The sequence below is a fragment of the Tupaia chinensis genome, unplaced genomic scaffold (assembly GCF_000334495.1).
Source record: "Tupaia chinensis unplaced genomic scaffold, TupChi_1.0 Scaffold000113_1, whole genome shotgun sequence".
Taxonomy (NCBI): domain Eukaryota; kingdom Metazoa; phylum Chordata; class Mammalia; order Scandentia; family Tupaiidae; genus Tupaia; species Tupaia belangeri.
Window position 1 is genome coordinate 5,481,065 of NW_006159577.1, and position 17,564 is coordinate 5,498,628.

The 17,564-nt window shown below is 36.4% G+C and overlaps 1 protein-coding gene across 4 annotated transcripts in view; it reads left to right on the forward strand.

Annotated features, from left to right (window-relative positions):
* Positions 1 to 17,564, forward strand: part of ATE1 (arginyltransferase 1) — a gene marked incomplete at its 5' end in the record, with an annotated part of 145,529 nt that overhangs the window by 1,693 nt on the left and 126,272 nt on the right. Inside the window, 6 exon segments of one of the 4 annotated variants that reach the window (XM_014586092.1) lie at positions 1,395 to 1,457; positions 4,874 to 4,977; positions 7,567 to 7,818; positions 11,679 to 11,908; positions 13,815 to 13,943; positions 14,836 to 14,964. In XM_014586092.1, the coding sequence (XP_014441578.1) occupies positions 1,395 to 1,457; positions 4,874 to 4,977; positions 7,567 to 7,818; positions 11,679 to 11,908; positions 13,815 to 13,943; positions 14,836 to 14,964 (907 nt within the window). 4 annotated transcript variants of the gene reach the window in all.

The following is a 17,564-nucleotide window of genomic DNA, read 5'->3' on the forward strand; positions in this document are numbered from 1 at the left end:
TTTTTTTTTTTTTTTTTTTTTTTTGAGAGAGGTTTTCACTATAGGGCGCATGCGCTTGCCAGACAGACAGAGACATAGAGACAGAAAGCGAGAAATCACCCCCCAGGGGGGATGGTCATGCCGCAATCCCTTCTCCTCCATTCTCCTCTCAGGATCTTGGGCATGCACGCACACGCGCCCAGCGTGAGTTTTAAGCCACCGGGTTCAGGACGCGAACCGCGGTCGACTATGTGGGAGTCCAGCGACATAGCCATTACGCTAACTGTTGGTTCCCAAGGGATCTGGTTTTTTTAATCATGAGGCCAAAGTTAATCATGAAGTTAAGTTTTTTATGTAAATATAAGCAATGTTAAATTCTCTATGTAATACTTTCCAAAAGACATGGGATTTTGGGCACCAGCTGAAATATCATGCCTTTGCTTAAACTTAATAAGGAAATTCAAAAGGTAGATACAGAACAGATTTCGAAGGACTTTGTTTGCCATGATAAGAAACTTTTCTTTTTTTCAAGTAGAAGGGAGACATTGAAGGATTTTTATGTAAGAGAAAAATGTGATGAAATTTGTTTTGGAAAAGATGTTTCAGAAGGCAGAGAGGTAGACAGCATCTTCAAAAAATTCACAGAATAAGCATGTTATGTAAAAACTATGCATGGATTCTGAAATTTTTTGCACTAAAATAAACTCACGCTTTAGTTCCATTTTTCACAAACTTTTAAAAGTCTCCCCGTATTTGAGGGGATAATGGTCATATTGGCAGGAAGATGAATTGAATAGGTTATTTTACTATCCCAGATGTGAGGTAATGAGGACTGGTTTCTTGGTGGCAATGATAATAAAAAGGAAGAGACAAATTAAAGCTGTGTTTTAAAGGTGGAAAACTTGCTGACAGGGGACAGAGGTCAATTAGAGAGGCATCTAAAATGGCTCCCAGATTTTGAACTTGAAACGAATGAATAGTTCTGCCATTACCTGAGATTTCAAATGCACAGAAAGAATTGGGTTAGTTTTGGGGCACTTTGTGTTGACATGTGTGGAATAGCCAAGTGTGGATGACAGAGGCAACAGCATTCATCAGTCCCATGGCAGCGTGGGCAGTTGTTTTTCATTAACCTTGCACTGTTATGGATTAGTGACAGTCGAAGGTATGGAAAAGATCGCAGACACAATCGGGTGGGTACCTGAGATGATTAACCTTGGAGTACATGTGGTCTAGGCCTTGGTACACCGAGTTGGAAGATTGTTTAGCTAATGAGGAATAATTAAACTCCGGTGCATTTTTACATGATTGGTAAGAATTATTTTTTTATTCTTTATTTAGTATACCTGTATTAATCTATTTTGGCACCTGTGATACTGTTGTAAGAAATTAATAAACGATTTTTATAATTTTAGAAGCGGAAAATATGTGTATAAACCTGTCATGAATCAAACATGTTGTCCTCAGTACACAATAAGGTAAGAATTTTAGTTAATAGAAAATGATCTATAATACAAAGGTTGTATATAATTTTTAGTAGTCTCATACATTTTTTAATATTAATTTCTACTCTAGGTAGATTTTTTTTTTAGTAAGAAAAAGCATGAGTTATGCCATTTTTTATATTGAGGCTATATTCATGTACTGATTAATAGCTTTTAATAATACTGTTTTATTAGTTCTAATCTAAATATGGCATAAAAATAACCTCTTGGGCCAGCAGGTGGCATGGGTAAGGCGGCTGGATCTCATCTCGCTGACTGCATAACTCAGGGCCTAGATTTATTTGGTGGCATATGCTTGTGTGCTCAAAATCCCTAAAGAGAAAACAGAGAAGAGATTGCGATGTGGCCATCTCCTATAGGAGTGCTTTTTCACCTTCTTTCTCTCTCTCTGCCTCTGTTTCTTTCTGGCAGCACACATGCCCTCTAGCAAATTAAAAAGAAAAACAGACAAAACCCCAACAACCTCGTAGTTTAGCAGCCTTATCAATGGATACTGTGAAATATTAGGAAAATATTGGTACACATTCAAATTAAATTTTTTTTTTTAAGGCTTTTGACATAGGACATGTGTGCTCACTACTGAGAGACAGAGAGAGGGAAAGTGAGAAATCACTTGAAGGGGATGGCCACCTTGCAGTCTCTTTTCCTCCATTTACCTCCTGGTCCTAGGATTTTGGGCCCACACATACACATTTCGGCATAATTTTCAAGCCCTTGGGTTCAGGACTTAAACCACTATTGATTATGTAGGAGTCCTGCACTTTAACCACCATGTCATCTGCTGGCCACATTAAATGGGAAACTTAAGCTAAAAGTCTGTTTTCTTTAGAGAGATTTTTACCTTAGGGTGTGTGTATTGGTTGGAGAGACAGAGAGACATAAAGTGAGAAATCACACCCCGGGGTGATGGCCACACTATAATTCCTTCTGCTCCATTATCCTCTCGGGATTTTGGGTACGCACACACATGCACCTGGCATGAGTTTTAAGCCACTGGGTCTGGGACTCAAACTGTGGTCAGCCATGTGGGAGTCTCGTGATGTAACCATTATGACATCTCCTGGTCCCTGTTTTTTCTTTTCTTTTAAAAAAATTACCAAGTGTGTAGGTGTGTACAATCACTGGAGAGAGAAAGAGGAAGAAAGCTCTCCTCAGTAGGACATGATTACAATCCTTTCTCCTCCATTTCTTTGTCTTGTAGGGATTTTTGGGCACACATGCACATGTGCCTGGTATAATTTTTCAAGTCACCAGAGAGCAAGGATTCAAACTTGGGTTGACCATGTGGGATCTGTGTCCATTAACCACTCGTTTGTTGGATCAGCCTCTAAAGTCTATTTTCCTATAAGGTGTTTGTTGGACATTTCATAATCTTTTGGGTTTTTTACCCATCTCTCTCTCTCTCTTTTTTAAAAGAATTACTTTATTTCACTTTATTTTTAATTTGACCAGAGAAGGACAAAGCGAGTGAGTGAGAGAGAGAGAGAGAGATAAAGTGAGAAAGCAAGCCACCAGGTCCAAGACTTGAACCATGGTCAGCCATGTGGGAGTCCAGCATCCTTAACCACTGTACCACCTGTCAGCCCCTACCCATCTCTTCACTTTGCTGTAATACAGAATTTTTTCTTTTTCTGATTATAAAGTTTATTTTTTTCTTTTTTTGTGGGGAGTGGGAGGGGTGGAAAATGTGGAAAGTACATTTTGAAATATGTACTTATTACTAGTTTCAATGTGTGTGTGTATATACTCTAGATTTAAAAGTCACAGTTAATGAGGCTGGCAGGCGGTATGGTGGTTAAGGTGCTGGACTTCCACGTGGTCAACAGCAGTTTGAGTCCCAGACTTGGCAGCTTGCTTTCTTACTTTCCCTCTCTCTGACTCTCTCTGGCCAAATTAAAAAAAAATAATAATAATGATGAATAAAATTAAATAAAATAATTCTTTAAAGAAAAAAAAATCATAGTACCTTTTTGTCTGGTCCTTACAACTGACTTTCTTATTGGCCCTCAACTTGCTTGTAGGTTGTAGACTATTTTGAGAATTTGATGAAAGCTCTAGCCTTTTTGTGGCCCTCTCCCCCCCAAAAAAAGATAAAGAGACACAGATATGTACCTTTGCATATTAATTTTAGGATGATCATGGACTTCTAAAGGCCCACTGTTCCCTGATTAAGAGTCCTTTCTCTTTTGTAACTGAACATTGTATGGCAATTGATTAAAAAGATGGATGTTGTAGTTAGGAAGAGAAGACATCTCCTAAGGCAAAAATAATTTTCCTTCAGAGAGCAATTTATTAGATATGGGCAGTATTCTTTTCTCAAGTGTAAAGTTGATTGGCCTGAACCCTGAGAATTTTTATGATCAGAAAAAGCTTGTTAGTATTGGTTACAAAAAAAATAAGCATCTAAAGTATATGAGAGGCCTTTAGAGTTCGTAGAAAATGCATATTGTGAAAAAAACCTCTGCATTAATTTCAGTTTTTTGAACCAAAATAAACTCTTACTTTAGTTCCTTTTCTACAAATGTTTTGACATTCCCTCATATTGATTGCCTGCTATATACAAAACACTACTGTAGGTAGATTGCCTTTACAAAAAGGGTCTCAATTAACATTACAAAACAAAATAATTTTTAAGATATGATTTTTACATTTAACATGGAATCAAACATTTCCTGAATTGTTATTCTTTACACAATTTCATTATGTATCTTGATGTTATAGAATCATTTTCCAGGTTTCTACTTCTGGTTATTTTAGTTTATATACTGTGGTAGTTACAATAAGGACTTGTACAAAGTAAAGGAGATTATAGCCTATAGCTTAAATTCTTGTTAGGCAGTTTGAGGCTGCCAAATATGTGAGTATCAGTGAGGATGAACTTCTCTGGTTATGAATTTTTTGTTGTTGTTTTATTATTTAATTAAAATGTTTATTGTAGGGTGTGTGCACTTGCCAGAGGATAAGAGTTGGGAGGATGAGAAAGTACCATCCAGGGGTGATGGCCATACCACAGTCCCTTCTCCATCCTCCTCTTGGGATTTTGGCATGTGCTCACATGTGCCTGGTGTGTCTTCAAGCCTCTGGGTGCAGGATGTGAGTTGTAGAGTCAGCCATGTGGGATCCAACTACCTAAACCACCACACCGCCAGCTGGCCCATTGGTTTTTATTTTCATCGCAATTATAGATGTTTGTAATTTAGAGACTGGGCAGTGGTGCAGCAGAATTATATATGCTCATAATTTAAAGTGTCAAATAATTTCATAAAACTCATTTTGGAGAATATTAGTCCCGAACCAGAAATCCTAGGCATGAGATTTGTTGTATTCAGAGCTAATTTTATTTGTTAAAGTTTGCGTTCACTTTTTAAGTGTTTATTTTGCTTTTCTAGGTGCCGACCTTTACAGTTTCAGCCATCAAAATCTCATAAGAAGGTTCTGAAAAAAATGTTGAAGTTTCTGGCCAAAGGAGAGATTTCCAAAGGAAATTGTGAGGGTCAGATGAGTTTGGGGGGTTGTGGGTATCAAAAAATGATTTACTTTAAATGGATGTGCCTTTCCAAGGTTCCCACTTTCACTTATCTTAAGTTAGGTGTGGAAAATACTATAGTCCCTTATTACTATAACGACCACGATTGCTGTTGCCACTGCTATTACTATTACCCCTTTTCCCCAAATCAGAGATATAGGAACACATTCCAGGAGAGTGTAGCTTAGAAAGAAAATTGAGGATCATTTTAAAGATGTGATTTTCAGGGCCAGCAGGTGGCATGGTCAAGGTACTGGACTCTCACATGGTGGCTGTGATTTGAACCTCAAACCTGGTGGCTTGAAAATCATGCTGGACACGTGTGTGTGCATGCCCAAAATCCTAGGAGGAGTATGAAGAAGGACTTAAGTGCAGTAAGACCATCTCTCCTGGGAAGTGATTTTTCACTTTCCCTCTTTGTCTCTCTCTCTCTCTGTCTCTGGCGAGTGCATGTGCTGTATGGCAAAAACAAAAACAAAACAAAGAACAAAGAAATTGAAAAAGTTTTGATTTCTTAGAGTTTATTGAAATGTTAGTTTTCAACTTGTCTTGCTTCATCCTAATATCCTTATGAAGGAAATAGATAGTGACAGTAAACTCTAGAGAAGCAGATGGTTAAATGCAGCTTATACAAGATTGCACAATTACTTTTAATGCTGAGTTGAAAGTAATTGCTTGTGTTGCAACCTGTCACTCTTGTGAGTCTTGTTTAAATTGGCGTCAGAGTCCTCTTAAAGCAATCTTAGTAGTCTTTGACAGCCTCCTTGCTATTCGATATGATGTGATACTTCTGGATCATCTTGTATAGACATTGCTTCATGTTTTCTGTGTTTGAATAAGGTTTTGATTTAGTCAGTTATATTGTCTGAAGTTCTGTTTCTTATTTGTCTGATACATTTTGAATTGCGAACGACTCCTGCAAGATGATTAATAGCCTTTAATTAACTTTGGTTATAGATAAATTGGTTACAGATAAATTGCTTTTTCAGATTTTTTTCCTATTGTTTTTTACTTTTTTTTTTTAAGTTTTCATGTAGTCAGTGCCTTACCACATGAGCAAAAGAATTTAGAATGCCACCTATTCTTTTTTCTCTTTGAAGAATTATTATTTTAATTTTATTTATTATTACTATTCTTCAATTTGACTAGAGAGGGACAGAGACAGAGAGAGTGAGAGCGAGAAACCACGCCGTCAGGTCTAGACCTTGAACCACGGTCAGTCATGTATGAGTCTAGCACCTTAACCATCTGCCACCTCCTGGCCCTGCCACCTATTCTTAGAGTTGAACGGTTAGAGAATTTTGCCTTACTGCAGTAGGAGTTGTCTAATCCTAAGTCTTAGTTCATTAACTCATTCTGAAAGTATATTTCAAATGAATATAATATCCCAGACCCTGTTATAAGCACTGGTGATGCAATGACCAGCAAGATAATTAAGTTTTTTACCCTAACAGACTGCTCGTGCTGGATTAGGATTCAGGACAACTTTGAGCAGTCATGGCAGGTTAGGGGTAGCAGAGGCCAGGAGGCTTCGTTTTTAAAGGTTCAAGGGCAACTGGAGCATTAGAAACAGAACTTTAGTGCAGCTTTGATTCATATAGTCAGTACACAATCTTCAAATTTATTTTGATAGTTGGGAATCATTTTCTGAGTTTCAAAAATTAATATTGCAAAGGAACTTTGAGGATGCTATTCATTTGTAAGTTGATGGTTGCTTTTCTTTTTTACCTTTAAGCTTTTTTCTTTTATGAGAGAGCTCATATGAGAGACCATGTGTGGATATGCATGAGACAGAGACAGGTTACCCCTGACTGGATCTGATCACACTGCTGTGCCCCTGCCCCAGTCCTCCAGCTTGTCAGGAGACCTTGAGGACATGCCTGTACCTCTGCTGTGTTATCAGGTTAATGCAGGGTCTGAACCTTGGTTGGCTGTGTGGCCTCCAGCTCTGCAAATCAGTACAGTACCACTTGTGCCACTGACACTGGGCCAACGGTTATTATATCCTTTTACATAGCTATTGCACTTTTTTTTTTTTATTTGCCTTTGAGTTATTTGTGTCTGGAACTTTACTCATTTGGGTAAAAGGCTAAACAGCTGTGATAAAGAGACATCAAATGAAATGACAGAAAAGTGGTAGCCATCTGTTGCTTTTCTCGTATAACAGTTCAGTGTAGGTGTTCTAAGTTAGCCTGCTGCTCTGTTCTTCTCAGCCATTCTGGGACACGTCAACGTGATATTTCAGGGTCGCTCTGAAGAGAGGGAAAGGGCAGTAGTCCAGGCTCATAGATTTCCTTTAAAACAAGTGAGGCAAAATTGGACATCAGTTGTGTTATATTCCACTGGTAGGAGCTGGTTACAACTTCCATAGGAAATGGCTATGCATTCATCTGCTAGGTGCCACAGTCTTAAGTAGAGTGCTGTAGACAAGAGAATGAAGTTGGCAGATACATATTCGTCCCCACCACAATGGACTGTGGAGCATTGTATTCCAGTGTTTGTCTTAACTGTGTCAAATGACCTGGCTAATGGACTTCTGTGTTTTCTATGTTGTAGATGAGCCCATGGATTCCACAATGGAGGATGCTGTTGCGGGTGACTTTGCACTAATAAATAAATTGGATATACACTGTGATCTGAAAACACTGAGTGATGACCTCAGAGAGAGCTTAGAGAGTGAAGAGAAGAAAGGGAAAAGTTCAAAGAAAGAAGAATCTAATGAATTGATTCAGTCACAAGATATAGAAGAGAAGTTGGGCTCTGGCGAGCCATCACGTTCAGTTAAAGTTCATACAGTTCCTAAGCCAGGTAGTGAAAGTTTGACATCAACTCCTATTAAATGCTTTTTGTTTTACTTGGGTTATTGTAATCTCAGGGCCTTACCACTACCCAAAAAGATAAATGACTCAAGAAATATTTAAAGTAGAGTCCTGTTTTATACAACCTGGATGTCGGTGGACAAATCATGTCTTCTTAAAACTACTATATTTAAAAAGCCTGAAATAATAACTCTATTATCCCAAAATAGAGACATTTTTAAAAATGCAGGGTAGAATGCATATACGTATATGACAGAGAAGGAAATAGAAGCATCTTCCACAGGGTTAGTCATGCTGCGGTCCCCCTTATTCCAGCCCTCCAGATCCCAGGCATGCATAGGTTCTGATTTGTCTTTCACCAGCCAGGCTGGGGACTAGTATCTCGGTTGGCATGTGGGTCCCAACTTTATATTTTGGTTTCCCACTAACTATACCATAGAGGCCGGGCTCCAGATAGAGACATTTTAAAAGAGCTCATTTTCTTCTCAATACTTGAGTGCCTCATAGGTTTGAGAATCAAATTTTTTGTCAGTGAAAAGATTTGGTGGACTGGCCCTGTTGCACAGTGGTGAGACCTTGCGCGTAGGAGCCGGAGCCCACATGCCCCACTGTGGTTTAAATCCCTGCCCTGGAGGCATGAAAAATGCCAAGAATGTGTGTGTGTGTTTGTGTGTTCATGGCCCAAATCCTTCTGGGATGAAGAAATGGAGGAAAAAGGACCGTGGCATGACTATGTCCCAGTAGGGGATTCTCTGTCTCTCCGGCAAGTGCATGTACCCTCTGGCAATTAAAAAAAAAAGAAGGAAGGAAAATTATTTTTATTTTTGGTGTGAAGACAACATACAATATAAAGTATTAGGTCTAAAATATGGACATTGTACAATTCTTCATAAAGAAATTTTTGTTAAATTTCTTTATGTAGTTTTAGTAAATTTTGGTTTAAAATATCCAGATTTTGGTGTTTACACTTTTAATGAAGTAAGTTTTTTTTTTTCCTCTATTATCACTCAGAATTAGGCTTAAAGAATGTACCCAACATTAATTTGTTTTGTGTGTGTGAGAGTGTGTGTGACTCAAAATTATTTTATAAAATGTGAAGTTGGATGGTTATTATGCTTCATTTCTTGAATTAGTTCTTATGTTTATGCAAAATGATCAAAGGGAGAGATTTTTAGTATAATTTTAGTTTTGCTTGTTTAGATTATGTTATATACGTTAGAACACATTGGTAGGAATTTCATTTGCACTCATATTGAATAGTTTTTTATGTAAGGGTATTTAAATTGATGTTGGGCTTTAATTTCTTCCTAATGAATAGGAATAGTTTGAATGATTTAGATAATTTTTAATTTGTACTCTTTTAGGTGACAACTTTTTTTTATTATAAAATTTATAGGTTGTCAAATTTAAAGAATTTTTATTATGGAGAATTTCAAACATAATCAAGAGTAGATTGAATAGTAGAATAAACTTTCCTGGACTCTGCTTTCACTTAAAAGAATTACTGATTTCTGATAGCCACTCTCGTTTCATCTATTCCCGTATTTTATTTCCCCCTTTCAATATTACTCTGAGGCAAATTCCAGACAATATGCCATTTTATATTTCAGAAAATACTTTTAAAAAATATATTCATAATAGCATTTTAAACATAAAGCATTTTACTGCCATTGACTATTCAGTGTTCAAATTATAATTTTTCAATGTTTGTGTGAGGATCTAGATAATGTCTGTGTATTGGTTGGTACATTTTAAAAATGTCTTTTGATCTCTGTTCTCTGTCTATTATTCCTCTTGTTTTACTTGCAGTTAAGTTGTTGAGGAAAGTGAGTTCCTCATTTCACTCTCTTTTTCTGACCAGTTCTATTTGCAATATAATTTGACTTGTTCTTCTGCTCTCCTATAAATTGATCCTTGAATCTAGAGCCATGATTAGATTCAGGGCTAAATGTTCTTGGTTTCTGAAGTGGGACAAATCTTAATCAGAATCAAGTTTTAATTATTTAGTAGAGGACAGGCAAGGTTACTTCATGAGTGGTTGGGTGCTCTTTTAGGAGATATAACGTCTAGGTGCCTCTTTTTGTTAGCGCTAAAAGTCCTGGATGCTTAATGTCTAAACCCATCTTTTTATTACTTCATCTTTCAGTCTTCATTTATTGGCTGGAATACTGGAGTAAAGAGAAACTTCGTCTCATCTGTTTGTTTTCCATTAACGCTATAGCAGAGACAGGATAAGTTCTTGATTTTTTTCCTTTTTATTTATCATTTTTGAAAATGATATCTATCAGTGGCCAGTTAAGTTTTATTCAGTGTAATTGTGATCTTATGGATGTCTACATATTCGCTCAGGTTGAAATCTGTTGTACCTGTGCGAGTTCCTTCAGTTTGGCACCTGAGGTCCTTTTGACACAATCCTAGCAGTCTTTGACAGCCTTCTTGCTACCTGGTAAGACATGATGTCTCTAGATCACCTTCAAGGAGCCCTTTAGGGAAATGATATTTTGGACATCAACTACACTAGAGGGGCTATGGGCTTGGTTATTGTTCTGTAGGGCTTTTCCAGGAACAGACTGAAGAAATCATGAGTTCATATTGATACCATTTCAGTTCAGGACTGTAGCATTTTTACCTTTTTGTTTGTTTTACATTTGTATCTTTTTCTTCCATACTGAGAAACCTGGTTCTTAAGGTCATTGGATATGGTAGAATTATGCTATTATAGAATATCACAATTACCTGATTCCACATTATGCAATGATTTTAGAGTAACAATAACCTTGCCTCCAGCAGTATGACTACTGAAACAGTAAAAACTTTTTTTTTTTTGAGAGGCTTTTGCTGTAGGGCGTGTGCGCTCACTAGAAAGACAGAGACAGAGAGATAGAAAGTGAGAAATCAACCCCCGGGGGGATGGCCCCACTGCAATCCCTTCTCCTCTTGGGATCTTAGGCATGCATGCACACTTGCCCAGCGTGAGTTTAAGCCACTGGGTCCAGGACTCAAACCGCGGTCAACTACATGGGAGTCCAGTGACATAGCTGTTAATGCCAACTGCTGGTCCTGATATTTGGTCTTTTAATTAGAACAAAACTAATTAACTAAAAGTGAAACAGTGAGACTCACCTTCATTATTTGGAGAGAGACACAAATACCTTCAACTAAGCAACGATTTTTTTCATTATAGAAACCTACCAGAATTATTTTGGGAATCAGTATTCATTGTACTTGGTTTTTAAATATTTATATCATCAGTAATTTCACTGATGATGTAGATGAAATGCTTTTCAGAAATGTTTACTGGAGCTAGATGGCAGTGTCCTTCTGAAGCAGAAGATACTTGATTGTGTTCTTTCTAATTACAAAGGCAGAGAAATAGAATATTTAAAAGAAAAAGATTTTCAACAATGATAACTGCTTTAAAAAGTTTCTATTTATATGTGACTATTTATATTCTTTGGCCTTTGGCCATACCTGCTTTCTGAGGTAGAATTTTAAGATAAATTAGGGGTCTCTATTAGGATCTTCATTTACCTCTAAAGCTAACCTAACTGGGTCGGCAGGTGGCGTGATCATTAAAGGCCACATGGCCATCATGGTTCAAGTCCTGGACCTGGTGGCTTCCTTTCTTATTTTCTCATTCTCTCTTTCTCTCTCTCGCTCTCTCTTTCTCTCTCTCTGATCAAATTGGAAAATAATAATAATAAAGTTAAAACAAAATAATCCTTTAAAAAAAAGCTAACCTAACTGTTGGAATTCCTTGGACTTAACTCTGTGGAGCCTTTGAGACTTTTGAAAAATACGTTTCTAGAGACAAATGTGATTGATCTAATATTTTGAAATTCTTCTTAGGCAAAGGGGCTGATTTGAGTAAACCTCCATGTCGAAAAGCGAAGGAAATCCGAAAAGAAAGGAAAAGATTAAAACTCATGCAGCAAAACCCAGCTGGAGAACTTGAGGGTTTCCAGGCACAAGGTCAGCCACCATCTTTGTTTCCAGCAAAGGCTAAATCCAACCAGCCCAAATCACTTGAAGATTTAATTTTTGAATCTTTACCAGAGAATGCATCACACAAGTTAGAGGTACTTTGGAGGGGTTTTGTTTTATTTTATATTTTTTGTTGGGTTCTTTGTTTTTGTTTGAGGTTATATTAATCAGTTGATTTATTGCTATTTAATGAAAGTTAAAGAGAATTGGGTTGCAGTAGTCTTTGCATTCACTGAATTAATTGTTATTTGAGAGGAATCTTTATTTATTTATTTATTTATTTATTTTTTAATGTGTTTGAAAATACTTCTAGATAGCTGCTTGTGAAAACGAGACCAGTTTTAGGTGTGTTGTAGTGCAAGGTGCTCTGGCTTTTCATTTCACTTGATTAAAATTTAGCAGTTAAAGAAGAAAAGAGAAATACTCTTTAAAATTTCATTTTTGGAAGTTTTGGTGTAGGTACTAAAAGAGAATCGATCACGCACGAGGCAAATCTCTGTTTTATCCATTATAATTTTATGATCTTGACAAAGGCAACATTTGTTGCAAGGCAGCAGTTAGGAATGAACTAAGTGACACCCCATTGTGCTACTAAAATCCTTTCTCTTTAAGTTCTCCTGGTTTAAGCACAATATAAATACTTTTAGAGTTAAGTTCTTTTTTCTTCCAAATTGATTTATTGGCTCATTGGAAAAGTCATGACACGTTTTTGCATAGAAAAACATAGGGAAATGCATCATGACTTTTCCAATGACCCAATACATTTCTAGCTCAAGTACAGATTTCTCAGTTTTATATATATAAAATTTCTAAGATATTAGGCATAATGGTTTTCTTGTTACTAATACCTGATTAGTAACAGCCTTTGAATTTATAGCTTTATATCATCTAAGTATTTGACTTACTATAAAGCTGCTACTAAAAAATAACTTTGATACATTCTAAACCTTAGGACAATAACTTTATCACATAAATTTTAACAGCTTTTGACTATTAGCTTTTCTGATTTTGGTATTGCCTTTTTTCCTTCCAAAATTGTAAAAGAGTTGAACAAAACTACTTAAAATATTTTTTGAAGAGTCTTTTGTCTCTTGATATAAATAGTAACATATTTAGAAAACCAGACACATGTCACATAACAATTCTACAGTAGTCATTTTCTTTTGCTTTTGTAATGTGGTAATACTGTGCAGGTTGTACAGAGATTTGTTATCCACAGGGTGTCACTCTTTCTTTAAGAATTATTTCTCATGGCACATACACAGTTTCCAGTTATGCCCTTGTGTTTTTGCATTTTATCTTCTGTTTTATTATTATATTTGTTAACACATTTCAACTGGTTGATGAATAATGTTAAAATAAATGTTAGTCATTACTGTGCAATTACTGCTTTTTAACTCATCCTTGTTTACATAAGAGGAAACGAAGGCACAGAGAGGTTAATTTACTTGACCAAGATGGTAACATAAGATTTGAGCAAAGGAAATTTGACTTCAGAGTCTTCATTCTCAGCTATGCTATGAAATAGGAACACCTTGTGAGGGTTGTCTTTGTAAAACAAAGTTACAGGTTTAGAGTTAGCAATGGCGAATGAGAGTGTCCAAAAGATATATTTCACATTTTTAGTGTCTAGCTAACTTAATGACAGTGAGTTATATACAACTGAAGTAAAAGAGTATTTATTTGTGTTTGTGTCATAAGTGCTAGAAGTACTCCGCCAGTTTATAATGGAGGAAGCTTTACATAATTCAGTCATTAGAGCCGAGGCTTAGAATTTAGAAGTGATCTTCCTCTGCTTTCTTAATTAGTCTGTGCATTGCAGAAATAACTTTTTTCTTTATTTACTAACAGGTTGGTTTTTAATTTTAAAATATTAATATTATATGTTTTAATATTTGGGTTGGAACTTGTTCTTTTGGGAGGGAGTTACTGCTAATGCATATTCTGGGAAATGAATAAATAAATTAATTAATGAACATTATTTTTTAACTCCTTCTGAAGGTGAGGGTGGTGAGATCATCTCCACCAAGTTCTCAGTTCAAAGCCACATTTCAGGACTCTTACCAGGTCTATAAACGTTACCAGATGGTTATTCACAAGGACCCACCTGATAAACCAACTGTGAGCCAGGTCAGCAGGCCAAGTGTAATTTTTCTGTGGAAAAAACTTTCCGCTCCCTTTTATATTATTGTATGAAATCTTGGTTTACTTGTGGTACATTTTATTTATATTCAACTTGAAACATATCTATAAGAAGATAGGATCGTGAATTAATGGACATTCTGAAAGTGCAAATTCTACTTAATACCATATTAAGTGCCAGTCACATATAATTCCAAAGTGGAAAGTAACATGTAAAATTATCTTTATTTAAAGTCAGTATGTTTGGATGCATTTTCTAAAACTTAGTAATCCTTAGAGCTCCAAGTTAAAAATCTGAGAAGAAAATGTAACTTTATTATTTTGTAGTAGGTTTACTTCACCCAGCATGGTTAATGTGCTTTATCCGTATTTTAAAAACTATATACAGGAGGAGTTCATACCAGCTCAATTTTTGTTACTTTACTACCCATGTGCAGTTGAGTAGGACTAGATAAGTAAGATAGTAAAATGTTTTAATAGAAGTAGTTATGTGCTTGTCATTTTGTAAACCAAGTGACTGAAGAAAAATCTGGAAGGGATAAAGGTTAACAACAATAATGGCAAAAGAAGTGGCCTTGACCACAGTTAGCAGCCATAGTGACTTTACTGTTTGTTGATAGCCGTAAGGTAGAGGAGAAAACAAAATAAAACACAAAAAACTAGTCCTGCCTGTAGGAGTTTAAGATTTTCATGAGTATTAGTACAAATGGTGGCTCTGTGCCAGACCACTTGTTGCAGAGTTTATTCTTTTCATAACAAATTCCAGTGCTGAGCTTTGGAAACGGATTTGCGGAGATCTTACTCTAGCCTCACCTTCAGAAGCATGTCATCAGGTAGAGATGTTTCAATAGCATTTGCTTGTATTTTCCTTGCTCTGAAGGTGAGGTTAGTACCTGTCTCCTTTGAGGACCCAGAATTCAAGTCGTCCTTCAGCCAGTCCTTTTCTTTATATGTCAAGTATCAAATGACCATACACCAGGATCCTCCTGATGAATGTGGGAAGACTGAGGTATCGTTTGTTAAACTTTTTTTCTACATTGATTAGGTTATCTGTGAAGAAGGATAATGTGTATTCTTATGCTATTTTCTTATCTGTTATGTGGAGTTAATGAGGTTGTCAGTATGTATTGCCAAACTTCTGTGAAAATGAGTCATACACATGAACATTTTAAATAATTCAGAAAAAACAATTACAGATTCAAGGTATGTTCTTACTAAGTGTCCTCTCCAGGAACCTGATTGTAGTGTGTTTACATGTTCAGTCACCCAGCTTGCATTCGCACTCATTTATTGAGTACCCACTTTGCTGGACAATGTGCCATAGAACAAGGGGAAGGGTCTCTGTCTCTAAGAAATTGATTATCAAATGGGAAAGACAGACCTTTAAACAAAAATAGCTTATTAAGTGAGTAGGAGAGACTTAAATATGTTGAGATTATTACATAGAGCATCAGTTAACAAGCACTTATTGAGAACCTTTCCTAGGCTGGGGATATTGAAATGAAGGAGATTGGATAGTTGTCAGACTGCAGCAGTGATGTATTGGAATAAAGATGCCAATAGATGATAAAGAATTTTGAGGGGCTGGCAGGTGGCGTGGTGGTTAAGGGCACTGGACTCCCACATGGCCGACTGTGGTTCAAGTCCTGGACATGGAGGCTTGCTTTCTCACTTTCCATCCATCTCTATCTCTCTCACTCTGTCCCTCTCTGGTCAAATTAAAAATAAATGAATAAATGGGGGTCAGCAGGTGGCATGGTGATTTAAGGATGCTGGATTCCCACATGGCCAACCATGGTTCAAGTCCCGGGCCTGGCAGCTTGCTTTCTCATGTTCCCGCTCTCTCTCTCACTCTGTCCCTCTTTGCTCAAATTAAAATAAATAAATAAATAAAATAGTTCTAAATAAAATAAAGAATTTTTATTTATTTATTTTTTGGAGCAGGGTTTGCTATTGTTTTCATCCTGGAAATTCTCTGCTTGACAAACCCTTGCTTGCAGAAAGAGTTACGTACTCTGTGGGGCTGGCTACTGAGAAACTGATTTGGACATTCTACTTTGTGTCTACGTCTTGAAGAATGGCATTTCATATTGAAGCACATTTTTGACATGCAGTGCAAGTGTAATGTGCTGTGTATAGGAGTACAGTTTTCTTTATGAGCAAATGGCCAGAGGCAAAAACAGAAACCAAAAAAGTTCTTTAAAAAATGTGTGTTCTCCTGACTTAAGGGGCTCTATGCAACATTGCACTATGGTGTAGTTTTATTAATATAACAGGGGAACCTAATTTAATTGTGTTTGAGAAGATAAGTATTTTTGCTGTAAAACATTTAAAGTAAATAGCAGTCAGCCTATCGGCTTGGGGATTTCAGATAACCAACCATATCAGTGCATAAAATCCATTTTGTCTCTGTTGGTAAGTATAAAGTAGTCATTTAAATACCCTGAAAACTAGACTAGTTTTTTGAGAAATTTGATGAGAAATATAGATTGCTTAGATATCCCAAAATAGCAAGTCAATTCATTTTAGTAACATCTTCAGAAAAGTAGCATATAATTGCAGATAGTGGGATTGTATATGACTTTGTAAATTACCCCAGTATGTTGGCTTCCATTACTGTTTTCAATTATTTAGTTAGGCACCAGATTTTCAGAAAATAATGTAATATAAATGAATAAAACTGGAGTGATTTGTGACTGAATTGTGTATAATGTAGCATAAAGCCAGGCACAGATTGCAGAGCACATCATCTTTGCTTCTATCTAAATTGTTTGAAACGTAGTTCTTGAATCCATCAAGGAAGCTGGTGGAAAATTAATCTAGGCTGCGTGTACTCTGTAGAATAATGTCAGGGCAATTTTTCTTTTTTCTTTTTTTCCATTACAACTTGTTTTTATTTTACATTTTTCCACAAACATTTACTTTACATAGCAAAGAATTTTAGCTCATACTCCATAATTCTTGACAGTTTACAAACAACTTTCAAAATTTCAAAATACTGAATTTTAAAGATAATGTTCAAAATATGTCATAATTTTGTGCAATTTTATAACTATAACAACAGAAGCAGTCTGGTTTCAAATATATATATATATACACACACACATATATATACACACACACACATACATTTAGAGTGCAGACACTCAGTATATATTAAGTGGGGACATACAATGCCTCTCCTTCATAGCATGGCTTGCTTCTCTCAGCAGTAAGTCTTCCATATTCATCCACTTCTTTTCAAAAGCCAGGGTTTTGTTGTTTTTTATGGATGAATAGTGTTCCATTGAGTATATGTGCCACAGTTTTTCTAACCATTCATCAGTTCGAGGGCATTTAGGTTGTTTCCATGACTTAGCAATCATGAAAAGTGCCACAATAAACATCGATGTGCAAGCACTTTTTCTATTAAATATTCTTCTGTCCTTCGGGTAGATACCAAGGAGTGGGATTGCTGGATCATATGGTAGTTCTATTTGTAGATTTTGAAGGAATCTCCAAATTGTTCTCCACGGTGGTTGGACCAATTTACAATCCCACCAGCAGTGTAAGAGAGTTCCCTTTTCACCACACCCCCTCCAGCACTTATCATTTTTTGTTTTTTTAATC